This window comes from Pogoniulus pusillus, chromosome 36, assembly GCF_015220805.1.
Source record: "Pogoniulus pusillus isolate bPogPus1 chromosome 36, bPogPus1.pri, whole genome shotgun sequence".
Taxonomy (NCBI): Eukaryota; Metazoa; Chordata; class Aves; order Piciformes; family Lybiidae; genus Pogoniulus; species Pogoniulus pusillus.
Window position 1 is genome coordinate 3,626,003 of NC_087299.1, and position 26,810 is coordinate 3,652,812.

At 47.6% G+C, this 26,810-nt stretch overlaps 1 protein-coding gene across 1 annotated transcript; it reads left to right on the forward strand.

The window, feature by feature from the left end:
• The first annotated feature begins 4,791 nt into the window (after positions 1 to 4,791).
• Positions 4,792 to 26,810, forward strand: MICOS10 (mitochondrial contact site and cristae organizing system subunit 10). Its single transcript, XM_064171971.1, has 4 exons — positions 4,792 to 4,903; positions 19,999 to 20,046; positions 20,620 to 20,729; positions 26,561 to 26,810. Exons 1-4 carry the CDS (start codon positions 4,837 to 4,839, stop codon positions 26,567 to 26,569), a joined length of 234 nt encoding a protein of 77 aa, XP_064028041.1. The 5' UTR covers positions 4,792 to 4,836; the 3' UTR covers positions 26,570 to 26,810.

Below are 26,810 nucleotides of genomic sequence, written 5' to 3' on the forward strand. Positions count from 1 at the left end.
TGCAAGGTCTGAATCTTCTAAAAGTTGACTTCTGTCAGAGAAAGGCAGAGTTGTGGGGTTTTTTTAAAGCTTTTTGGCTTCTTTTCAGCCTCCTCTATTTTTTTCCCATATTTATTTACTGGAAAGTAGGGAGAAGAGAGCGTGAGGGGAGAAGGGAGGGAAGGAACCCTGGGACAGCACATGCTGGGCTATAAAATGCAGAAATAGGTTTTTGAAACCGCATGTTCTAAACATCACCTTGGAGTCATACAATAATAAATACTCAGTATTACACTCAGAGAGTCTAATTGCCAAGTAACTATAGCAATGGAGAGAAAAGGCTGTCTTTGGACACATTCCCTCCCTCTTTAATTCTTCCCTGGGGTGGGGAAGGGGTACAGAGAATGTGCTCTAGATCCTTAGTGGATAACGTTTTCCAGAGCCCACTCTGATCACTCAGTGCTTCTGGGACTGAAAAACAGCAGCCTGCTTTCTTAAGATTGAAGGTGAACACTCAGAAAAAACTATTACACTGAACCATTCCATCACCTTAGGAAAGGGTTTCATGCACCAGGTTCCTGAACCAAGGTTGTCAAAATACATCAAGAGCCATTGCACAGCAATATGACCCTTTATGAAGCACCTTACAGTCCAACTGTTTCCTCTAGCCCCCAGAAACAGGCTGAACAGCTTGAAAATGAGTAAGTGTGAAGTGAAACTACACACTGGGCTGGTTTTGCCAAGGAGAAGGCCATATTTGTGTGTTGTGATTAAACACCAATTTCTGGAGTTAAAATGGGGGGGGGGGGGGGGGAGAGCAAAAAAATCCCAAACCAACAAAAGCAAAAACAACTAAAGAAATATCTGGAAGCTTCAAGTATCTTTTTTTCCCCTCCCAATGTTTTCCAGAGCTGTTTGGAAACAGGAGGGTGGGGCTGGCACACTGGGATGTACCACTAGGTCAGTGGTTTCAGAAAACACTTCTTTATCCAGTCAGGGAAAAAACTGCTTGATCCTGTTGGTATTTTTATAAGTAACTTGATGCATGGTTCTATTTTTGATCCTGACTATGCAATGCAAACTGATTTGAGCAAATTGTAGGGGGATGAAGAGAAAAAGGAGGCTGCCTATGCAGAAGAACAAGAATTGACTCCTCCAAGGAATCCTCTTGACCCTGCAAGGGTTTAGTTTGACTAACTGCCTTCCAAAACACTTTTTAAGAGCCATTTAGATTGTTTTGTTTTAACTGATTAAAAATACTCACAGAATTACTGAATGTTTTGGGTTGGAAGGGAGCTGAAAGATCTATCCCCCTGCCGTGGGTATGGTCACCTACTAGGCTAGCATGCTCAAAGCTCCATCCAACCTGGCTTGGAACACATCCAGGCTTGGAACCTTCACAACTTCTCTGGGCAGTGTGTCTCAGTGCCTCACCACCCTGATAAGGAAGAATTGCCTTCCTCAAGCCTGATCCAAACCCAGTTTCTCCCAGTCTGAAGCCATCACCCCTCATCTTGTCACTCCATGCCTTTACAAAAAGGCCCTCTCCAGCTCTCCTGTAGCTGCCTTCAAATACTGGAAGGCTGCTAACAAGCAAACATTAATAAGCAATTGTGATTGTTTAGTGATGTGGAAAGGAGTCAAACTTAAACCAAACAAGAGAAGTATTTCATCACTGTTGTAGTTCCAAACCAGCTAAACTTTTAAGGCAAATGAAAGACCACAAACAGTAATAAACCAGCTGAACTTTTAAGGCAAATGAAAGACCTCAAACAACAATAAGTTCAGCCAATTTTTGCCAGCTTCGGAGTTCTGACTTCTATTTGTTGCTTTAGTCTTTAACTTGCTAAAGAACTCTCAGTTTTATGGAGCAGTAGAGCCTCCTCCTCTCCAACCTGATACAGAAAACTATCCTAACTTGAAGGAACTAAAACCAGTCACTGCAGCTAAAATTTGCCTTACCAAGTGTGAAGACATTACTTGGAAAACAGTGTTTTTCTCACAGGGCTTCTAAAGAATGACTTCCAGCAAGCCCACACAACATTTGCAATACAAATTTAATTATAGCAAGGTTCAAACTATTCACATTCTTGGTTCCACAATGCTGTAGCACACTTCAGGATGTGCCAGAGGATCGAAGACTCTTCCCACAACTCCTTATGTTAATATCAGCAAACTATTGTATAGAATAACTTCTTGAATGTGATTTTCTTTTCTTCCCAATGGCATTCAACTACTTTGCCTAACTAAGCAAGAAGCTGTGGAGCTTAGGTTGTGCTTAAATAAAGGATGTGACCTTTGGGACACTGAGAACATTGGCAAGGTCTGTTTTACTCACACCTGTACCTCCATTTCAGGCCCTGAAGCAAAGCTGAAGTCAACCAGCAAAGATGCGAGGAGACGTGTGGGGTGCAGAAGCTCTGTGAGGGCAAACTGACACAGGAAAGGGTGTCCATGGGGATGTACTCAACCCTGCAGTAAGAAAAACAGGGTCCTGCAGCAGGAGGAATAGGATCCTGCAGCAAAAATGGGCTCTTACCAAGGGTGAGGTGAGAGTCATGACAGGAGCCCGCTAACACCACAGGCTCAAGGTGTGTGCCTGTGAGGCCATGTGCATCCTGCCTTAGGCTGAGGGCCATGAGGAGTGTGCTAGTTTGAAACTAGCTAGAATCCCTGTTCTCATCTCATCTGTGAGGAGACAAACTGTTCTGAGCTTTTGAATCACCTACATCTGAGATAGCCCCAATGAAGTGTGAACTGAACTTGTAATATCCATTAGTGTAAATACTGGTTTAGATTAGATCAGATGATTCTCAGCGATACTCTGAGTGAAGTAGACAGGGGTGGATTGTGCTAGTTTGAAGCTAGCTGGGATGTTTTGGTGAGAAGAACTAGATCATAGGCTGTGAAAGGAAAAGAATGGTGATGTCTACTCCCCTCAGAGTCTTGCTGAAGAAAGGAAAACATTAGATAACACTCTCGCCATGTTGTCTCACACTCTGCCTTGGGCTCTGACTGAGCTGCAACTCCCTAACCTCACCTTCCACTCACCTTTGCTTCTTAGCCTCTTGGCTGAACCTCTATTCTTCCTTAGGACTGGGGTAAGGTTGAGAGGGGCAGGGGGAAGGTGACAGGTGGTTGAGAGCCCCTCCTGGGGACTCAGGTTTCTGGGAGGGGAGTTGTGTTTCTGTATTACCTTTTACTTTGTGTATTTCTGTATATAACTGTAAATATCTGCTTGTATATTGTGCTAGCTGTAAATAAATAGCTTCGTTTATATTCCCAGAGCCGGCTGAGTCTAGTCTGGGTAACTTCTAAAGTGTGGGGGGTCAGGGAACACCCAAACCATCACACCAGCAAAGATGCAAGGAGCTGTGTGGGATGCAGACGCTCTGTGAGGGAAAACTGACTCAACCCTGCAGTAAGAAAAACAGGGTCATAGAATCATAGAATCATAGAATCAACCAGGTTGGAAGAGACCTCCAAGATCATCCAGTCCAACCTATCACCCAGCCCTAACCAATCAACCAGACCATGGCACTAAGTGCCTCATCCAGGCTTTTCTTGAAGACCCCCAGGGATGGTGCCTCCCCCACCTCCCTGGGCAGCTCATTCCAATGGGAAATCACTCTCTCTGAGAAGAACTTCTTCCTAATATCCAGCCTATACCTACCCTGGCACAACTTGAGACTGTGTCCCCTTGTTCTATTGCTGGTTACCTGGGAGAAGAGGCCACCCCCACCTGGCTACAATGCCCCTTCAGGTAGTTGTAGACAGTAATAAGATCACCCCTGAGCCTTCTCTTCTCCAGGCTAAACAGGCCCAGCTCCCTCAGCCTCTCCTCATAGGATTTGTGCTCCAGGCTCCTCACCAGCTTTGTTGCCCTTCTCTGGACATGTTCCAGCACCTCAACATCTTTCTTGAATTGAGGGGCCCAGAACTGGACACAGCACTCAAGGTGTGGCCTGAGCAGTGCTGAGTACAGGGGAAGAATAAACTCCCTTGTCCTGCTGCCCACACTGCTCCTGATGCAGGCCAGGATGCCATTGGCTCTCTTGGCCACCTGGGCACACTGCTGGCTCATCTTCAGCCTACTATCTATCAGTACCCCCAGGTCCCTTTCCTCCTGGCTGCTCTCAGCCACTCAGTCCCCAGCCTATAGCGCTGCTTGGGGTTGTTGTGGCCAACAGAACCCTGCACTTGGCCTTGTTCAATCTCATCCCATTGGCCTCTGCCCACCCATCCAGCCTGGCCAGGTCCCTCTGCAGGGCTCTCCTACCTTCCAACAGCTCCACAGCTGCTCCTAGCTTGGTGTCATCTGCAAACTTACTGATGCTGGACTCAATGCCCTCGTCCAGGTCATCAATAAAGATATTGAACAGGACTGGGCCCAGCACTGATCCTTGGGGAACACCACTGGTGACAGCTGCCAACTGGATGTGGCACCAAAAATGGGCTCTTACCAAGGGCGAGGTGAGGGTCGTGCCAGGAGCCCGCTAACACCTAGGCCCAAGGTGTGCGCCTGTGAGGCGATGTGCATCCTGCCTTAGGCTGAGGGAGATGAGGAGTAACAAGGGCTCAGTGGGACCCCTGGCTGAAGAGACGGCGCCGAGGCAGGGCCGGGGCCGTGACGGGCCGGCACCGGAGAGAAAAGCCGAGCTTCTCGGCCGCAGCCGAGGCCGAGCGCCGCGGCCATGGCGCCCTCCCGCCGGTAACCCTGACAACAGCGGCCGGGCCGGGCCGACCAGGAGATCTCGCGAGATTTGGCTGCCTGGCGGCTGCCCGCACCGACAGCTCTCGCGAGATTTGAGCCATGGGAGGAGGCGAGGGCACGGCCGGAGGAAGGGGACGGCCAAGATGGCGTCGGAGGGCGAGCTGGGCAGGAAGTGGGACCGGTGCCTGGCGGACTCCGCCGTCAAGCTGGGTAAGGGCCGAGGCGGCAGGGCGGACGAGGAGGGCCCGGGGAGGAGCGGGAACGGTCGACCGAGTGCCCCGAAACTGGGAGCGTCGCTGCCTGCCCAGTCCCGCGGCGCAGCTGAGCCCGGCGAGGAAAGGCCCCGTGAGGCCCGGTGCCCCCACGCCTCTCTGGGCCTGACTGAGGGCGGCGGAGACCTCTTCGTTCTGGGGCCCCGGGCGGGTGTCTGGCAGCTTTGCCTTCAGCGTCAGACAGTGCTGCCTTCGGGGGTCGAGGACCGGCACGGCTGGAGGAAAGGAGGGAACAAGCCGGGCGGCCCCGGGCCTGGCAAGGTGACCTTGGCTGCAGGCACGGACCCTCGCCTGGCCCACATCCACGGCCTCCTCGGGCTCTCCTCCCCGACCCGCCACCGGCTTACCCGCGATCCGGCAGCGGAGAGTCAGGTTTGACCTCTGCTTAGTCCCTCGGTTGGAGGCGAGAGGTTTCCGTGGGAAATCTCCCTCTACCCTGAGCTCCGCGGGCAGCGGGACAGCTCCCGCCTGGAATGAATGGGCCCCGGGCAGGCATTACCGGATCCTTCAGTGCCACGACCTTGCCCGCCTGGGGTTTCACCATGACGACGGCTTGGTTTTCGAAATGTGTTTCAGTAGGGCTGCTCACATCACTCAGTGAACGAGGTGGGCTGTGTTTATTCTGAGCAACGCGCAGCGTGACGCGCTCATAGCTTTGGCATGTGTTACTTCGTGCGATGTGTGACACCGAGAAGCTTTCTGACCCTCGTCCCGGCCCTCTGCAGACTGCTGTGCCTTTTCTTCAGCTACAACAATCCTCTTGGCTTTTACTCCATGCTTATTTGCCCTTAGAGTTAGGACTGTGCACATGCCTGCAACGCTTCGGATCCACCACAAACCGTTCAGAGCTTTTCACTTGGAGCTGGGAGTTTTATGAGTGGTTTTAACTCGTTGCGTGTGTGCAGCTCAGTGCTCTCTGTCACAGGCTAGGCAGAGGTGGTGGCTTTATAGGATATGGATACCAAAAGCAATCTTTAAATGCAAAGTACAGAGCTTGAAGTGAAGTGTCTGACAGTGTCTGTGAAAGGTGTGTGCTCCGTGGTGGTGCAGAAGGCTCTTTGAGGACCAGAAAGAACGTCTGTTTATTTCTTGTTCCTGTAGTGGCTTTATGCCTGAAAGCTGATGAGGAACTCAGGGGTTTTAGTTGCCTAATACTTTTCCATTAGAAAGGCTGTTTAATAATTTAAAGTAAACTGAAACTTCCATTGTTTATAACAGGCCTTTGTAAAGTGTCAAGTGCTCCAGAGCAATGTTTTGCCTTATGAAATACTATTCAGGTTTGTCTGACAAACATATCCTGATATGTTTATGTTTCCATAGCATTGGTTGCTTTATCATAAAATATTATCTCTGCCAAATTATAAACATGAGCTTGTTCCATGCTGCAGCTGTACATGTGAGAGTCCTCTATGTGAAAAGCCTCTCTGAAAGGCTGAAAGATGGGGATACAGAGTTGATCTCAATGCAGAGTTTCTTCTGCAGGCTTTTCCTTTTCATTTGGTGTTTTATTCCATCCTATATTAGCAGCAGAAGAAATAAAATGTGCTCAGTGTGGCACTCTAGACCAAGCATATTCCCACTGGATGTTAGGAGGAAGTTGTTGGCAGAGAGAGTGATTGGCATTGGAATGGGCTGCCCAGGGAGGTGGTGGAGGCACCATCCCTGGAGGTGTTCAAGAAAAGCCTGGATGAGGCACTTAGTGCCATGGTCTAGTTGAGTGGCTAGGGCTGGGTGCTAGGTTGGACTGGATGATCTTGGAGGTCTCTTCCAACCTGCTTGATTCTATGATTCTATGAGGGCATGGAGTAGAGGGCTCAGTAAAATTAATGTTTTTCGTTAGACTGCCCCAAAAGGGCATGTGCACTGCAGACTAGGGGGAATGGAGCAAAGCTGGAGGTGGGTAGGTTCAGGCTGGACATCAGGAAGAAGTTCTTCACCATGAGAGTGGTGAGAGCATGGAATGAGTTTCTCTGGCCAGCCTGGTGTAGGGTAGGGTGTCCCTGGGCATGGCAGGGGGCTTGGAACTGGCTGCTCCTTGTGGTCCCTTCCAACCTGACTGATTCTATGATTCTGTGGTTCTTTCGTGATATCCTTAGCACTAAACCCAATCTGATGGCTTCAGACACATATTTCCCTTGGTATGTGATAGCATTTTCTTGTTTGTTTGTGCTTTTATGATTGCTCCAGTAACTGGAGTGTCTCTGCTGGCAGCCTCCACCATAGTGTGAACCGCAAATGACTCGGTGTGAACTTTGGAAATGGGAGCAACCCAGAAGTTGCTTCATTCTCCTGTAGTTTGTGTCTGAAGATGATGATGCCCTTTAAATGTCAAATGAGTCAGTGGCCTGGCTGTGCAAACTGTTACCTGAGTTCTGATAACAAACCTCGTCAGAATAGCTGAGTGGAAATGATTGTTTTCTCTGCAGGGACTTGAAAACCTCACATGGTTGTGATGATTGTTTTTGTAACATTACAGCAAAGTCTGCTGGAGCTTACAATAAACCACCAAGGGTGGTTGTTATACTGGAGAGAAAGAAAGGAAATAAACTTTTTTACTGGAGAATTCCTTTGCTTGTTATGTGGAATATAGACGTTTACCAAATACCTCACTTTTTTGTTGGACTTCTCCTTCTGGTGGCCACAGTTTCCTTCCCATATGTTCTTTATGTCTTTCTTGAATGCTAGAGACAGAGCTTTCCAGCCAGTGGCTGGGGAAAACCAAACATTGGGATTATCCCTGTGTTTCCCTATTCCAGTCTCTGCAAATAAAAGAGAACACTGAACTGAAAGCACTGAATTTCTGAAGCTGTGCACATGTGACAGTTTCCTTTCTGTGTGAACTGGAGAGGTAGATAACTCCTGGGGGTTAAATTGGAGGCTGAAAGGACATGGGGAGCAAAAGAGAATGAGAAAGGGAGGTGGCAGCTATCAGGATGACTTTATTATCAGTAATATGTTTTTAAATACTAGCTGGGGACTCTGCAGCCTGTCCTGGCTTGTGTTGGTCTGTCAGGCTGCCCACTACAGTTGAGTAAAGCAGTGTATTTGTAGCTGGCTGTGGTGGTTTTATTCTGTCCTGTTTTAGTTGGAGATCAGGCTGCTGGAAGGAACTTGGATCTCCTGCCACTAAGATGTCCAAAATATATATTTATCATGTTATATCTTTTGAAATGCTCTATTATGTTGTTGACCTTTTGGTCACTGCCTGTGTGCATCTTGTAACTTAGTATTAAACCTCTTTCCTGCTAGTTCATAGCAAACTTGGTGTTGTCAGGAGTGGTCAAGGTAGTATTTCATTTCAAAGAGCTTTGTGTGCCTGCAAAAGGCATCAACACGTTGTTAAATGGAGTTTTATGTCCACACCTCCTCCTTATTAGGACTGACATTTGTTTGTTTTGCTGCTGCTGAGGGCAGATCCAGGTATTTTTGTTCCCTTTCCCTTTCTAAATCTAGCTGTAACCACAACATTCCATCATGGGCTGGGTTGTGCTTTCTTGGCTGGCCAGGTGATTTCTCTGATGAGTGATCCAGGTCGTGCTGGCTCTGGCTTTGCACCATTCTCAAGACTTTGCACCCATGCAGTTATTTCAGTAATTTAACTTTCTGTTCCTTCTTCCTTCCTGGCACTGATTTTTCCTTACCCATCTCACCAGCTGTTTGCCAAGTTGTTTGGTTTGTGTCCGAGGAAGGAGTATCAAACGACAACAGATTTCTCTTCTTCCCAGCTTCAAAAGCTTTATAGAATCAGTCAGGGTTGGAAGGGACCACAAGGATCACCGAATTTCAACTCCCCTGCCATGGGCAGGGGCACCCTACCCTAGATCAGGTAGGCCAGAGCCTCATCCAGCCTGGCCTTAAACACCTCCAGGGATGGGACCTCAGCTACCTCCCTCGGCGACTCGTTCCAGGCTCTCACCACTCTCGTGCTGAACAACTTCCTCCTCCCTTCCAATCTGACTCTCCCCACCTCCAGCTTTGCTCCATTCCTCCTAGTCCTGTCACTCAGAGCCTAAAAGGTCCCTCCCCAGCTTTTTTGTAAGCCTTCTTCAGGTACTGGAAGGCCACAAGAAGGTCACCTGGGAGCCTCCTCCAGACTGCACAGCCCCAACTCTTTCAGTCTGTGCTCACAGCAGAGCTGCTGCAGCCTCTGAGCATCCTCCTGGCCCTGCTCTGGACACTCTCCAGCATCTCCACATCACTCTTGTCATAGGGGCTGCAGAACTGCATGCAGAACTCCAGGTGGGGTCTCAACAGAGCAAAGTAGAGGGGGAGAATCACCTCCCTGGCCTTGCTGGCCACACTTCTGCTGCTGCAGCCCAGGCTCTGGTTGGCTTTCTGGGCTGCAAGTGGATACTGCTGGCTCCTGTTGAGCTTCTCATCCACCAGCATACCCAAGTCCCTCTCCTCGGGGTGAACACCTTCATCCTCTCCAGCCTTCCCATTTCTTCCTTTCTATCAGCTGTGTTGTGCAGAGAAGAAACAAAGTAATTAACGTTTTGGTGTTCTTCCATTCTGCCACCTTCAAACCCTGTCCAAAGGGTTTGTTTGTTTAGCTTATGGATAGTTTATAGCTGTTCCTTTGGAAAGACAATTACTCCTGTGGGACTGACAGAGTTGTTTTTACTCTGTGAGGCTATAATTTTGGACAAATTAGTATTAAATGTTATTTCCAGGGAGCAAGGAGGCAATAAAGAGCTTGTGTGTAAGTTAGGGAGGGAGGATTGTGTGCCTGGATGTCTTGATTTGTTTTCAAACAGTTGGAGTTTTAAATGAGTTGAACACTGTCATTAACCTGATATTGAGAAGCAATGTTAGGAAAGCTGTTTTCTTCTCAACGTGTGTGTTGAGTGGCTGTGCAAGTTAATTTCTTTTGCAGGAGACAAATGTTTTGATGTATGTCTGTGTTTGACCAAAATTCAGCCTGGAAGCATGTAAATAACCCAGTCTAGTGATGTTCATTTTCCTCTAATCCTCTGTTTTGACATCTGAAAATGAAACACTTTTAATTTCCATTTAATAGGAATATTTTTTAAGAGAAAAGGGCAATTCTCCTCCAACTGTTACATGATTTCTTCTGGCTTGCATCATCTGGCCTGCTTGAGTAGCTCTTTCTGTTGATGGCAAGGGTGAAATTGTGCTGTTTGTGTCATTTCACAGATTGAATGTTTCAGGCAGAATCATTGTATGGATTGCAGTGTCAGGGGGTTTAAATAATCCTTCACATGGTTATGAATCAGCCCAAGTCAATCTATATCATGATAGAAGTTGATTATACTTTGTGAATACTGGATTAGACTTTATCTAAATATACAAAAATCCTGAAATTCCTGTTTTGAAGTGTGTGGGGGGGTTAGCTTAGCAATAGTAATGTGGCCAGCCAGCCTTAGCTACTACTTATTCAGTTTGGAGAGTATAAGGCTCTAAGGAGACCTTATTGTGGCCTTCCAGTATCTGAGGGGGGCCTGCAGGAAAGCTGGTGAAGGACTTTTTAGGGTGTCAGGTAGTGATGGGATTGGGGGGAATGGATCCAAGCTAGAGGGGACATTTAAATTGGATATTGGGAAGTTCTTCACCATAAGGGTGATGAGTTGCTGGAACAGGTTGTGCAGGGAGATGGTGGAGGCCTCATCCCTGGGGGGTTTTAAGGCCAGTCTGGATGTGGCTCTGGGCAGCTTCACAGAATCGGTCACAGTTGGAAGGGACCACAAGGAGCAGCCAGTTCCAACCCCCCTGCCATGCCCAGGGACACCCTACCCTAGAGCAGGCTGCCCACAGCCTCAACCAGCCTGGCCTTAAACACCTCCAGCCATGGGGCCTCAACCCCCTCCCTGGGCAACCCATTGCAGCCTCTCACCACTCTCCTGCTCAACAACTTCCTCCTCACCTGCAGCCTGAATCGCCTCACCTCCAGCTTTGCTCCATTCCCCCTAGTCCTGGTCTTGGTCTAGTGGAAAGTGTCCCTGCCCAGGGCCACTGGCAGGGCAGTTGGAACTGGATGATCCTTGAGATTCCATCCAACCCTGGCAATTCTGTGATCACAAGAGATGTGTTCTTCCTTTGGCATTTATCTTTTAATGCTAAAGGACACAACTATTCTGCTAGCACACAACTGCATTGTTATGTGAGCTGCATTTATAACCCCAGGTTCTTTTCTTTTGTCCTGCAGTAGAGCCAATTCTGCTTGTTGTATCTTGAGCAGACCAAGCAGTGTAAATATTAACTGCTGGTGGTTTAGTCTGTGCAGGGAGGTGATAGAGCCAAGGAAAAAATGTTTTCTTTGGAAGAGGTGGCTGAGTGCTGTTCTGAGAACAGGCTTGTAGTCAAAAATCTAACAGCAGTATTTAGTTGTGTCGTTAGCAGAGTTCTGAACACAATGAAAGCCTACAAATAAAAGGAGCTGTTACCTCCTCTGGGAAGAAAAAGGTAGAAAAACCTTTAGGAATCTGGATCTCTCTTCTCCTAACTGCATTCTGGCCTGCTGTTCCTCTTGGCAGGCCACCTGGCTGAGTCAGGAGACTACCTGCCTAGGTGTGCCCGATCACTCCCTAACCCAAGCCTTGCTCTGCCCTTGTTCCAGCCTGCTCCTGGCAATATCTCTGGTGAGCAGGAAGAGGTGAAAGAGGAGCTGGGACTCCCATCTGATAATGCAGCCATTTAAAAACCCAGGCTGTGTAAGTTCTCCTCTGCTGGAAATGAATCCACAGTACACCGACTTACGTGTCCCCTGCACTGATAAGCTGCCAGCTGGGCCTTCTTTAGGAAATGGCACACGGTGACACTGTCCAAGGGAAGGAGACTCCAGCCAAGTGACATCCTAAACCACTCCTTTGCTCCTAGAGATGTTACAGCAATAGGTGGGGCCAACTCTTTGTTCTTTCAGATAACAGCTCTCTGAGGAAAACCTTCCAGGGCTGCTGGCATAGCCCTGCTGAGAATAAATTAATAGTAAGAGCTTAGCTTTGAGAAGGATCAAGCTTCTCACTTTTTTTCTAGCAAGATGCCACCATAACACTTCTGACTTAACTGCCTCTATTTCTTAACTGGGCCAGTAGACGTCAGTAACAGGCAACCTAGGTTGGATGGGTAAGAAGAAGCATGACTGCCAGCCCTAACAGTTAGGGGGAAAAGAAACGTGACTGCCAGCCCTCACAGCTAGGCTTGCAAGAGCCCTAAACTTGCAGGTTTTTGCACCAACAAAACGTTTCTTTTTAGCAATGTTTTGCTTACATTAGTGGAGTATTTTATTGTAGTAAAAGAAGGGATTGCTTCCTGTCAGAGGTGTGGCTTTCATGCTGGAAAGATCTAGCTGATTTCTTGTATATGTGCTTCTAAAACGAGGTGCAACCCTGATCTTATCTAAAAGCTTGATGCATTAGGAGGAAGGAATTGTGTGCCCTCTCATCTCACCAGCTCATTCACTGGTGGAAGGATGAAAAGTTTCTGGTCCACTGCAAGACCCTGGCTATGTTTGCTTGAATACATGAAAGGAAGTTGTCTTGAGGACAGTGTTGGCCTCTTCTCCCAGGTAACTAGTGACAGGACAAAAAGAAATGGCCTCAAGCTGTGCCAGGGGAGGTTTATGTTGGATATTAGGAACAGTTTCCTGCTAGAGTGATCAAGCATCGAAACAGGCTGCCCAGGGAGGTGATGGAGTCACCTTAGCTGAGGTGTTACAAAAATGAGTAGATGTGGTCTAGTGGTCTTGGAGGTGCTGGCTAGAAGGTTGGACTTAATCTTAGAGTTCTTTTCCAGCCTTAATGATTCTGTGATTCCATGGAGGGTTGGCAGCAATGCTTCCCACTGCTGTGTGTCCATCTGCAGAAGTGCTGATGTTTATCTACCATTAGGCTGCAGGAGTGCTTAAGAGTGAAAGCGACCCCTGAAAGCCTCTCAGGATTTTTTTGTATCATAACAGTATTTGGCTATTTATATTCTGACATTCCAACGATTCTGTGGTGCTGCAGTCAAATGCTAGAAGAAAACAAAACACACTTTTTCTCTGCTTCTTCCTCAAGTACTCAGTATGTAGTTTCATGATGTTTTCTTCTAGAGTCCTTGCTCATTTTTCTCTCTGCTATGTCAACAGTCCACACAACGGGGGGAGATGAGAATGAAAGCTTCAAAGTTGAAGAAAATCTGGTTCCTGCCACGAAAGACCTTGCTTAGAGTCTGCTTAAAATTAATTCTGCCTGTAAATGAGTGATTTCACAGTCTCAGATTTCCAGCCTGTGCTAAGTACTGCCCTGTAAAGGTCCTGGTGTATGAAGAAGGGTCTCCTCCTCCTTTTTACACAGTTGTCTCTGTATCTTCTCCAAGTGGGATTAGAATGGGACAGGATGGAACACGCTGCAGTAGGAGGGAGCATATAGTTTGAGAGTTGCTTGAGGTTTTTGTTTGCTTTGAAAAGCTTCACTTTTCTTGGGTATCTCCTTTCCTGAAGCCAGTGATGGAGCTGATGCTCTTCCAGTGCATTAGGCCTATGGATGAGATCTGATTGTTGGGCCTTGAAGCTGTCACTGTTCTCAGAGAGAAGCTAATTGAGCTCAACAGGTTGGGAGGAAGTTCTTTACAGAGAAAGTGATTTGCCATTGGGATGGACTGCCCAGGGAGGTGGTGGAGTCACTGAGCCTGGAGGTGTTCAAAAAAAGCCTGGATGAGGCACTTAGTGCCATGGTCTAGTTGATTGGACAGGGCTGGGTGATAGATTGGACTGGATGATCTTGGAGGTCTCTTCCAACCTGGTTGATTCTGTGATTGTTCACTCTAATAGGAGCTGTCTTTCTAGCTGGGAAGAAAACTGTTGAAACAAGTCCTGACCTATTTTGAGAGTCTTGTCTGTGCAAACGACCTGAAATTGTGCCAGGGGAAGTTTAGGCTGGATATTAGGGAAAAATGTCTTCACTGAATCAGTGGTCAGGCATTGGAACAGGCTTCCTAGGGAGGTGGTGGAGTCACTGGCCCCGAAGGCGTTCAAGAAGCATGTGGACTTGGCACTGTGGCACTTGGTTTAATGGCCATGGTGGTCTTAGATTGATGGGTGGACTGGATGATTTTAGAGGGCTTTTCCAACCCAAATAACTGTGTGATTCTAGAGAGCAGTTGCTATTTTGTTAGAACAAAAAGCCTTCTTGCAGGAGCTCAGTCTTCATTTGATTTCAATCATTTAATTCTTGTAATGATAACCTGACAGAATCCGAAGGAGAAGAGGCTGAAGCTCTGTATGTTGTATTTGTGTGTAAGGAATGGCAGAGGAAAATTATCTGGTGACAAAAAGAAAACTGTTCAGTAATGTAAAAACTTCCAGCTGCTACAGTAACAGCAGCACATTTGCCAGCTGTCAGCAAACATGTTTGAATCCTTCTATTTTCAGCGTCAAGCTGTTGAAGAAGAGTCTGTCTAGGTGTGACAGCTGCTTCAGCCTGTAGCTACTTGGGTAGCCTAGGAGAGAACTGTGTAGCATCACTGTTGGAGGGACTGCTGATTGGATTGATAGAAGAAGCCTTTCCCAGATGTTCTTGCAGGGCTGGAGCCCATCCTGAAGATTTGTGTTCCTCTCCAAGACACTTTTATGATGTCCTGTTGGGCATGTGGCACGTGCTCTTCTGTGTGTTAGATTGATTGGAGGTGCTGGGACGTTTTTCTTGGAAGGTGAATGAGCCAAAACCAAAAAAGGAGAATGAAGGGGGGGAAAAAAAAAGGCTTTTGGAGCCTGGGCTTTCTGCCTAATACCAATTCCTTGTGGCTCTGCTGGTCTGTACAGCCTGGGGAGGCAGGAGTAAGATGTCCACACAGCCATCCTCTACCCTGTTGACACTGCCTGTAAATGAGTTTAAGCTGAAGTGATAGATGTTGGGTGGAAGCGACTGTTTTTCTAGTTAAACATTTTAAACTGTCAAGAGGAGGTGAAAAATGCCTTGAACTCTTTCCTGTGGCCTTTTCCTGCACAGAATCTGTCATGCAAGAAAAGGAGGAGAAAATAATGCCCAGCATGGATCAAGCCCTTAGCTTTTCCTTGTTGCTTTTGTTTTCATTGTAAGAGAAACCTTTGAGGTTTTACTGTTATGAAGTTAAAGCCTGGCCTAGAGGTGCTGATCTTTAGTAGGAACAGCTGCAGACCCAGTGTCCCCTGGTCAGGTGGGAGCCTCTTTGAAGCAACATGTTACCTCTTTAAAAGGAAATTGAGCATGTGAGAACTTAAAACCTGTAAAACTCATCTGCAGCTCTGCCGTTGTTTATCTCTGGTGTAACTTTATATAGAATTAAAGTGAAACTTGTTACTTGGCTCCCCCAAGACAAGATGGTTTCAGCTGCCCCTGGGTCCTGGAGATGTAGGAAATGACCACATAACCACAGATACTTTCTAGTGGAATGAAGATCAGTGACAAATTGTCCACAGAAATAGGTTCTTCCTGAGAAGGGCTGAGAAATTAAGTGTCTTTCCTAAGTCAGTGATGCTGGAGCACATCTGCTTAACAGCGGTGCTCAGTATTAGTGTGGGGCAAAACTTGGGCTCTGATTTAGGCTTAGGCTAAAATTGGCAGAAATAGTACATTTTTTACCTTTAAATGTATCCTTTAGCTTCCCCATGGCCAACAGGAAGCAGCACTGATGGCATCTGAATGGAACCTTTACTCATGGGGATGTAATGTGAGAGAGCATCTGAAGGAGGTGAAGAGAACACAAGAGAATGGTGAATTCTGGAAGCAGATGGAAGAAGAGGTATTAAGGATAACTGCTTGCTTAGTGCAGACCTTTCTAAAGACAAGAGAGGAAACAGTTTCATGGAATCACAGAATGCTTTGGATTGGAAGGGACCTTAAAAACATTTAGTTCCAAATCCCTTGCCATGGGCAGGGACACCTCCCACCGGGTCAGGTGGCTCAAAGCCTTATCCACCTCAAGGCCCTGAACACTCCCAGCAATGAGGCATCCACAGCTTCTCTGGGCAACCTGTTCCAGTGTCTCACCACCCTCACTGGAAAGAATTTCTTCCTAATACTCAGTCTAAATCTCCCCTCTTCCAGCTTAAAGCCATTTGCACTTGTCATTACAAGCCCTTGTAAAAATTCCCTCCCCACCATGCTGGTAAGAAGAATGTGGATTTGCCTGGAAACATGGAATATATGGTAACATTAGAAACCAGCCAGGCTCTGTGTGCAGATGATGCAGGATTTGTCATCCTGTCAACCACTGCACTGTTTGGATTGGCAGAGGAGATCTTTTCTGCCACTCAGTGTTTGATTGGCCTTCCAAACTGGAGAGTTCAAACCATGCCTGGTGCTGTTTGAACAGAAAGAAATTGCTTTCAGAAGGTCCTTTTCAGACCTGCAGCACAGCAGCCCCAAAGAGAAAGGTGCCATAACTGTGTGTTGTAGGAAAAGTTTGGCCAAGGAAGTTGGGTCAGAGGGCCAAGCAGTTGTCCTCTGGATGAATTCTAGCAGATAGTCGTTATCCCTAATAGCATAAACACTCAAGAGAGCACCACCAGCAGCTGTAGCATAGCAAAGGTAGAGCAGGAAGGCTCTGCCTGGGGAGGGGGAGTGGAGGACTCTGCATGGTTGAGCTGCTGCTCTCTGTAATGCCTGATGTCTCTTCCAGTCGTCCTAGAAGTGCTCGTGAGTGACAGAGTGTGAGTAGTTAGCTGTTTGTAGGAGATGCTCCAAGCAACCTATCTCTTACCACCTGAAATGCAGAAAAAGCCTCAAGTTCTGAGCAGACATCTGAGGAGCTGTGACTTTCCCTTAGCTGTGCAAATGATTAGGGTGAAAACCTGACCTTCTGTGAAATGCTTTCTAAACTGTCTGGGGGAGTTATGTCAGGACCACTTGGCAGGCGGTCAGAGTTCTTCCCCTGCACTGCATGTTTTGTAAGCCTACTCCAACATTGCAATGACCTGCTAAAGTAATTAGTTACCTCTGTCAGCAGTGAAAAGCTGTAGTACAATGAAAAGAGCTTTCAAAAGCAACTCTGATTTCCAGCTTTTGGTGAAGAGGTGAAGTCCTAACAAGAAAGTCGGCATGAGAGGGTTTGCTTTGCTAATGTTTGGTCGTTTCTGGTCTGATAGGTTTTAGGATCAATGAGATATGTGAGGTTCTTAGTCCCTGCTGCACTTGCTAATAGATTAAATGTTTCAGTGCTCTCTGCTTCAGTAGAAGTTACCATTAGTCTGATTTTAGAAAGGAAAAAAAGGTTTCAAAGGCAGAAGGAATCTTAAGAAACTTACTCTTGTGCACCAGGAAGGGCCAGGATTCTTTGACACTGTTCTGGACACAGCCCAGTTAGTAATGTGATCAACAGGAGCTTAAACAAGGAGCACAGGCTTTAGGAATATTTTGAAAAGGGTGTTGGAGGGGACCTCTGGAGCTCATCCAGTCCAACCCCCCTGCTAAAGCAGGAGCACCCACAGCAGCTTGCCCAGGAGCACAATGGCCAGGGGGGCTGGAAGCTCTCCAGACAAGGAGACTCCACAACCTCTCTGAGTAGCCTGCTCCAGGCCTCAAGCACCCTCACAACAAACAGGTTTCTCCTCCCATTCAGATGGAAAATTCTGGGTTCCACTTTGTGCCCATTGCCCCTTGTCCTGGCACTAGGCAACACTGACAATAGCCCAGCCCCATCCTCTTACCCCTCACCCTTTAGCTCTTGCTCAGCACTGCTCAGATCCCCTCTGGGGCTGCTCTTCTCCAGGCACAGCAACCCCAGGACTCTCAGCCTTTGCTCCTCAGAGAGATGCTCCAGGCCCCTCAGTAGTTCATAGAATCATTAATTCGTTTTGGTTGGAAAATACCTTTGAGGTCATCAAGTCCAACCATTCTCTACCTCCACCAAGGCTGGTGCCACATCTTTGTGGCTTTGAAACATCTCCAGGTACAGGGATTCAAACACCTCCACAGGCAGCCTGGTTCAGTCTTTGAGAACCCATTCAGTGAAGAAGTTTCTTCTAATGTCCAACCTAAACCTCCCTTGGTGCAAATCAAGGCCATTTCCTCTTATCCCATGATTTGTTCCATGGCAGAAGAGACCAACCCCTACCTGGCTGCAGCCTCCTTTCAGGGAGCTCTAGAGATCAATAAGGTCTCCCCTCAGCCTCCTTTTATCCCATTTCAACACCTTTAGCTCCCTCAGCTGCTCCTCCCCAGCCCTTCCCCAGCTTTGTTGCCCTTCTCTGGGCCTGCTCCAAGCCAGTGTCCTTGGATAGAGTGACTCAAAACTGAACCCAGGACTCAAGGTGTGGCCTTACCAGTGCCCAGTACAGGGAGACCATCACTTCCCTGCTCCTGCTGGTCACACTGTCGCTGATCCAAGCTGATAGCCTTCTTGTCCACCTGGACATGAGCTGCCCAGCACCCCCAGGTCTTTCTCTGCTGGGCAGCTGCCTTGTTTCAAAGAATCCAAGGAAAGGCACAGTTATTTTTAAGCTTGCCAGCTGAGTTCTCTAATGATGCTGGATAATTATTTTTATTTCCAACTGCTGCAGTTATTTCTATATATAGTAGAAGGATGTGAAAAGTCATTTTCATTCCTTAATGTGTTTAAATCTGCTCCATAATGAACGTTTTTGGATGTGAAAGATAAGCAGCCTGGAGCTTGGGATGGGTTTTTTTTTTGCAAGGTATAAGGTAACACAAAGCATCAAAGTTTTGCTGCCCTCAGGACACACATTGAAGCAGTTAAAGCAGTGAGATAAACGAAATACAAAGAGATATTCATCTGCAAAATGTGGAGCTCAAGGACACTAAAAAGTTTTCATTTAAATGTTTCTCATTTGCTGACAAAGAGCCAAATAAATTTAATTCCACACGTGGAAGGTGACAGAAATTCACTAACTTGCCCTGGGATGAAGGTCTGGTTTGTGCCCAAATCCTCCTGTGCTTGTTGGGGTTCTGACCTGCATTAGCTGCTTACTGTTACCTAATGAAGCCTGGAGAAGAGGAGGCTCAGGGGTGATCTTATTACTGTCTACAACTACCTGAAGGGGCATTGTAGCCAGGTGGGGGTGGCCTCTTCTCCCAGGCAAGCAGCAATAGAACAAGGGGACACAGTCTCAAGTTGTGCCAGGGTAGGTCTAGGCTGGATATTAGGAAGAAGTTCTTCACAGAGAGAGTGATTGGCATTGGAATGGGCTGCCCAGGGAGGTGGTGGAGGCACTGTCCCTGGGGGTCTTCAAGAAAAGACTGGCTGAGGCACTTAGTGCCATGGTTAGTTGACTGGATAGGGCTGGGTGCTAGGTTGGACTGGATGATCTTGGAGGTCTCTTCCAACCTGGTTGATTCTATGATTCTAAGAATTATTTCTTTCCAAATAGTTGTTTAAGAACAGGACCAATATCTGAAGGGGACCTCCAGGCAGGCTGGGGAGAGACTGTTCAGAAGGGCCTGTGGGGATAGGACAAGGGGCAGTGTTTTGGAACTGTAACAGAGCACATTGAGGTTGGACATCAGGAGGAAGTTCTGCACAGGGAGGGTGGGGAGACACTGGCACAGGCTGCCCAGGGCTGTGCTTGAGGCCCCATCCCTGGAGACATTCAGTCAGACTTGATGTGTCCTTTTGCAGCCTGCTGTAGTTGGGGATGTCCCTGCAGACTGCAGGGGGGATTGGACAAGATGAGCTTGGAGGATCCTTTCCAAGCCAATGCAGTCTGTGAAAGGGCCTCAAGTTATATCAGTGGGGAGTTAGGTTGGACATCAGAAGAAACTTCTTCCTTGAAGGTTCCCCAAAACTGGAGCAGGCTGCCCAGGGAGGTGGTTGAATTCACATCCCTGGAGGTGTTTCAGAGCCACAGAGATGTGATACTGAAGGATGTGGTACTGAGGGACGTGGTTTAACTCCAGACTTGATAGAGCTAGAGAATGGTTGGGCTGGATGATCCTAAAGATCTGTGCCCTCCAAAACCATGCAGTGATTCTAACATCTTCTTTGGTCTGCTGATAGAACACATAGTCTGATCTTCTTGAGTTGGAACAAAGAATTTCTGTCAAGAACTAAATGGTTTTGCATGATTTGGGCTCTAACTCACCATGTTTCTTCTTTCAGGTGCTGGGTTTGGATTAGGAATTGTTTTCTCAGTCATCTTCTTCAAAAGTAAGTACTGCAGTGGGCTTGGCTGCCTGATTTTCTGATGTATGTGCAATTTCAAACCAAGGCATGTAAAACTTAGCATGTCAGACCAAATCCCTCATTATTGCTCAGCTCTCTTCAGCTGAAATTGGCTCACTTTAAGTTGTGTAACGCCCTTGATACACACAGCATCTCTCAAAGCTCTTGCTCTGCTGAGCTCAGCTCCTGGAGCTGCAGGAAAGCCTGAGCCAAGTGACTGCTCTAGACAGCAGTTTACATCAGCCTTGCCAGGCTTTTAAAACTGGTCTGAATGAGGTTTTATTTGTGCTTTGGTAACACAATAATTTCCAATTATAGCTTAAAGTCAAAGGGTGCCCTCCATTAAGTCCTAAATCTGATGTCATGCTCACTGGTACTCTTGTTCTGAAATAATCTAATCTGGAGTTTAGCTGCTTTTAAGCCTTGCAGAACTTAAAAATGCCCAGCATGCATTTGTCAGTAATTTATTCTCTCTTGGTGCTTGTTTAACAATGTGAAACAAGCAGCTCTTCATGACTTCTAACTTCTCCTCTCTCTTTGCTTTCCCCCTCACTCCAGGAAAGACATGGCCTATCGCTTTTGGGTCAGGGATGGGGTTAGGAATGGCTTATTCCAATTGTCAACATGACTTCCAGTCTCCATATCTTCTCCATGGGAAATTTGTCAAAGTAAGTATCATCAGTGCTAGTTCCTGTTCCTTGCTTTGTCAGCATTAAGCAGTACACCCAGACACCACTGAAGGGGATGTTCTCCTGCCAGAGCAATAGTTGGGCCTGGAGCACAGCCCTATGAGGGGAGGCTGAGGGAGATGGGGTTGTTTAGCATGGAAAAGAGGATGCTCAGGGCAGAGCTCATTGCTGTCTGCAGCTCCCTGAAGGGAGGCTGTAGCCAGGTGGGGTTGGGCTCTGCTGCCAGGCAGCCAGCACCAGAACAAGGGGACACAGCCTCAAGCTGTGCCAGGGCAGGTCTAGGCTGGAGGTTAGGAGGAAGTTGTTGTCAGAGAGAGTGATTGGCATTGGAATGGGCTGCCCAGGGAGGTGGTGGAGTCTGTGTGGCTGGAGGTGTTGCAGCCAAGGCTGGCTGGGGCACTTAGTGCCATGGTCTGGTTCGTTGGGCTGGATAAGCTTGAAGGTCTCTTCCAAGCTGGTCGTTCTATGATTCTATAGTTAAGAAGACCTCTGTGTTGCTGAGGCCAAGGTGGTGCCTTTGCTCTTTAGAAATCTTTAGTATCTGATGTTTTGAACAATAAGCTTGTTACACGTTGACAGATTGCATTGGGCTGGACACATTGTGCTGTCAGACAACAGGGACGCCTCCAACTAGATCAGGCTGCCCAGGGCCACATCAAGTCTAACTTTGAATGTATCCAGGGATGGGGCCTCAACCATATTCCTAGACAACCTGTTCTAGTGTCTCCCCACCCTTGTTGTGCAGAATTTCCTCCTGATGTCCAACTTCAACCTCCCCTGCTCCAGTTTCAAACCATTGCCCTCATCTTGTCCCCACAGACCCTTCTTAACAGTCTCTCCCCAGTCTGCCTGTAGGTGCCCTTTAGATATTGAAATGCTGCCTTAAGGTCACCCCAGAGCCTTCTCTTCTCCATGCTGACCCACCCCAACTCTTCCAGCCTGTCCCCATAGCAGAGGTGCTCCAGCCCTCTGATCATCTTTGTGACCTCTTCTGGACCCACCCCAGCAGGTCCCCGTCCCCCTGGCATTGCAGGGTCCCACAGCTGGCCACAGGGCTCCTATATCTGAACACAGATGAATCCACAGGATGACTTCACTAGATCATGCAGCCTGAATACAAGTCTATCCAAAAATCCATGTTAGAAAAGCTGCAGAACTAAACCAAAGGTAAAATTCTCTCTCTAGAGTTTGAAAGAGATGAACTAGGAAGAAAGCAAAAAGCCATGTCAGGTGTGTGAGGTTGAGCTGCTTGTGGAAGCAGAGCTTTGATCTTCTGTGGGTTGAGTTTTTGTTTTTACAGCATGGAGACACTTAAAGTTTTGTGGCTTGTTTGTCTGGATGGTAAAGTCATGATTAGTCTGGAGAACTTTAGTTTTGAAGAGGGCAGTTTCAGTGAGTTCTCTGTCATCACTGACCACGCTGAAATGAAGTATTTAACAGCAGATTAATTAGCAGGAACCATCTGCCAGCAAAGTTGAGTCTACAAACTGGCTCCATTAGGATTTCCTTTATTCACATGTGATAATTTGGGGTTCTTCTTATGGTAATTTAATCACTGTGGCATCCGGATGAAAAAGGAAGTGTGTGTATTTGGGAGCCACAAAGCCATACACTGCTAAAAGCAATTGGCTGATGCTGCTGGAGAAGCATCCACCAGGATGTTATTTACAGTTAATTTAGCACTTCAGAAAGCACTGAGAGAAATTATTCTGCCAGGAGCTTTGCATGGCAAGTACACAGAGTGCAGAAATTGCTCCTGCATCACTCATCTGCCTGATGAAGGAGACTTGAAGGTGTTCTTAGCCTTTCTAGAGCTGTAAGTTGAGTCCATTCCTCCTCAGGTTGCACTTTTGTCAGCCTTCTGCAGGCCTACCACCCTCATAGATTCATAGAATGGTTTGGGTTTGAAAGGACCTTGAAGGTTATCTAGTTCCAACCCCCCTGCCATGGGCAGGGACACTTTCCACTAGCTCAGCTTGCTCAAGGCCTTACCCAGCCTGGCCTTGACCACCTCCAGGGAAGGGGCATCCACAACCTCCCTGGGCAACCTGTTCCAGTGTCTCCCCACCCTCACTCTAGAGAATTTCTTCTTTATCTCCAGTCTCAGTCTCCCCTCCTCAAGCCCAAAGTCATTGACCCTTTTCCTGTCACTCCCAGTCCTTGTCAGAAGTCTCTCCCCAGCTCTCCTGTAGCCCCTTCAGATACTGGAAGACTGCTTTAAGGTCACCCTGGAGCCTTTTCTCCAGGCTGGACAGCCCCAGCTCTCCCAGCCCATCAGGGCAGGTGCTCCAGTACCTTCTTACAAATGCTACTTTCAGCAGCTTGTTAAGAAAGGAAAAGAAGAAGAAGATTGTTGAACAACTTCAGAAGTCAACATTTTGGATAGCAAGATAGAGAAACTGTGACTCGGGTGCAGCTGATAACAGCGCTGCCAGCTGCAGCCCAGCATCCAAACTCTGTCTGTGGCTTTCCTGGTTGGATTTGTTAACAGCAGGACATGTTGGCATTCCACATCATCCTGAGGGGTTTCCTTCAGTTTGTGCCCAGAAATAAACTGAGATGCCAAGTTCTGTGGGTAGCAAAGGCCTGGTTCACGTATTCTAAGGAAGCAGGAGCAGGGAGGTCATTCTGCCCCTGTACTCTGCACTGGTTAGACCACACCTTAAGTGCTGTGTTCAGTTCTGGGCCCCCCAGTTTAGGAGGGACATTGAGATGCTTGAGCTTGTCCAGAGAAGGACGACAAGGCTGGGGAGAGGCCTTGAGCACAGCCCTACGAGGAGAGGCTGAGGGAGCTGGGATTGGTTAGCCTGGAGAAGAGGAGGCTCAGGGCAGACCTTATTGCTGTCTACAACTACCTGAGGGGAGGTTGTGGCCAGGAGGAGGTTGCTCTCTTCTCTCAGGTGGCCAGCACCAGAACAAGAGGACACAGCCTCAGGCTGTGCCAGGGGAGATTTAGGCTGGAGGTGAGGAGAAAGTTCTTCCCTGAGAGAGTCATTGGACACTGGAATGGGCTGCCCGGGGAGGTGGTGGAGTCGCAGTCCCTGGAGCTGTTCAAGGCAGGATTGGACGTGGCACTTGGTGCCATGGTCTGGCCTTGAGCTCTGTGCTAAAGGGTTGGACTTGATGAGCTGTGAGGTCTCTTCCAACCTTGCTGATACTGTGATACTGTGAGATCATAGAATCATATTCATTCAAGGATGCTACGGATGGTGAGCAACAGAAAACTGCCTTTCAGGTCAGCCTAGTTAAAGGATTTTGTTTGGATTAAGGACTGATCTGTGCTCTGGAGCAAGGGTGGTCCTTGGAAGCATGAGGTAATTGAAGGGCTACTTCACAGAAGAAGCACAGCTGCCTGCATGGCACAGGACTGGACAAATAGTTTCCAGTGCTCTGTCTCCACGAGGTTGCTCTGGCACAGAGAGTCTGAACATGCTGAGTGAAGGAAGAGGCCCAATGAAGCCATCTGAGGGTTAATGACATTCATTCTCTCCAAAATGTCATGTCATGGGTTATTAAAACAAAATTATTTCATTTCTCCTGGTTAGGAATGTGGAAAATATTGTTGCATTATCACTCATCTGGTTTTATTCCTAGAAAAATCCTGGTTTAACTGAACTCCAGAGGAGTTCCTTTGCAGAATGGAGTTCTGGTCAAACACTGGCTTGACAAAATGTGAGGTTCAGCAAGGCAAACCAGCTCTGTTAGGAGAGAGAGAAGAGTGTAACATGGGTTAGCTGGAGCAAACTGATTTCTTGCTTTCTGAACCTGTCAAAGTCACAGAATCCCAAGATAACTCCAAGTGGAGGTCATCTTGTCTGACCTCAATCCAGGGTCAGGTCAGACCAGGTTACCTGGGCCCTTATCCAGTCTGGATTCTTGATTCTTCAGGATCAAGTTCTTAATTCTAAGTCCTGAGTGAGGCTAAGAGAGGACAGAGGACCTTCATGATCCCCAATTGTTAGATGACAAAATGTCTTTGCAGGATCATCACTTGGAGTGCTGGATCATCCTGTGGGTTGGTAATTTGATCATGAGACACCAACCCCAGTGCAAGAGCCATTCATCTAGGCCAAGAGACCACTTCAGATGTAGGAAAGTTCTCAAGTGTGGTCTTAAGATGCTGAGGGCTTTTCATAAAATCATCCAGGTTGGCAGAGAGCTCCAAGCTCAGCCAGCCCAACCTGGCACCCAGCCCTGTCCAACCAACCAGACCATGGCACTCAGTGCCCCAGCCAGCCTTGGCTTCAACACCTCCAGCCACACAGACTCCACCACCTCCCTGGGCAGCCCATTCCAATGCCAATCACTCTCTCTGACAACAACTTCCTAACAACATCCAGCCTCAACCTGCCCTGGCACAGCTTCAGTCTGGGTCCCCTTCTTCTCTTGCTGGCTGCCTGGCAGCAGAGCCCAACCCCAGCTGGCTACAGCCTCCCTTCAGGTAGTTGTAGGCAGCAATGAAATCATCTCCTGAGCCTCCTCTTCTGCAGGCTGCACCCCCCCAGCTTCCTCAGCCTCTCCTCACAGGGCTGTGCTCCAGACCCCTCCCCAGCTCCATCGCCCTTCTCCACACACCTTCCAGTACCTCAACACCTCTCTTGAATTGAGGAGCCCAGAACTGGACACAGCACCCAAGGTGTTATGGTTGGACTTAATCACTTTAAAATCTTTTCCAACTAGGAGGTTCTATGATGATGATTTCAGAGGCCTCTGCTTAGAATTTAGAGCCTGAAAGGAATCATAGAATCAGCCAGGTTGGCAGAGAGCTCCAAGCTCCTCCAGCCCAACCTAGCACCAGCCCTACCCAATGAACCAGACCATGGCACTAAGTGCCCCAGCCAGCCTTGGCTTCAACACCTCCCTGGGCAGCCCATTCCAATGCCCTGATTGAACTGATTTGTTACTGGGGCAAAAACCAAAAGCTCTTAATGAAAGCATTCTAACAGTTTGCTTTGAAACTAATTTGATCAAGTGAATTTCACTTTGATTTCAGCATTTCTTTCGAGGCTGACAACTGCATGGCCTAGGTCTCCTTGCAAAATGAAGAGCATCCTATTTCCCAGGTCATTTGGCCTGCATTATTTAGCACCCCCCCCAACCCTGTGCTTTCATTGCAACTGGGATTTTGTTGATGTGACTAGAAGAAGTCTGGCAATTGCAGCCTTGCCTCCTGCCCTTTACCTTTCATTTCTGCCTTCTCTTCAGCCTGTGAGCAGTTAGCCAGAACTGTCCAGGGTTGGGGTTTTTGAGTACCTATTTTTGTCAGGATGCAGAGTTCTGTGCATGAAAACATGGCATGGGATGAGCTGCTTTAACCACTCCTGCAGCCTTGCCTCCTGCCCTTTACCTTTCATTTCTGCCTTCTCTTCAGCCTGTGAGCAGTTAGCCAGAACTGTCCAGGGTTGGTTTTTTTTTTGAGTACCTATTTTTGTCAGGATGCAGAGTTCTGTGCATGAAAACATGGCATGGGATGAGCTGCTTTAACCGCTCCTGCAGCCTTGCCTCCTGCCCTTTACCTTTCATTTCTGCCTTCTCTTCAGCCTGTGAGCAGTTAGCCAGAACTGCCCAGGGTTGGGGTTTTTGAGCACCTATTTTTGTCAGAATGCAGAGTTCTGTGCATGAAAACATGGCATGGGATGAGCTGCTTTAACCACTCCATGGCCAACTTCTCAGTCTAGCAGAGGATGAAAATGTTAACCTGCCTTCTGGAAGCCTTAGAGAGCATAAGTGACTTGTTTTACATCGTGCAGCACCTTCCTTGTAAGGAACCCAAATGGCTGTGTAATAATATAAGCCTTCTTGCTTTACAGGAACAGTGACTAATGACTGAGACTATCCCGGTGGGAAGGAAGGAGAAATCAATGATTATTCCTCAGGAATACTGAAGCTGCCCTGGAATAAGCCAACATTCTTCAGTAACGATCACCAGTAACTCTTTATACTCCCAACAAACTGTTTCTGTACACGAAACAAAAGTTCTGTTGTTGCTTGTTTTGTATCATAGCTGGAAAGTGCAAGGAAGAGCTCTTCTGGGAAATAAATAAAAGCAAAAAGGCCTTC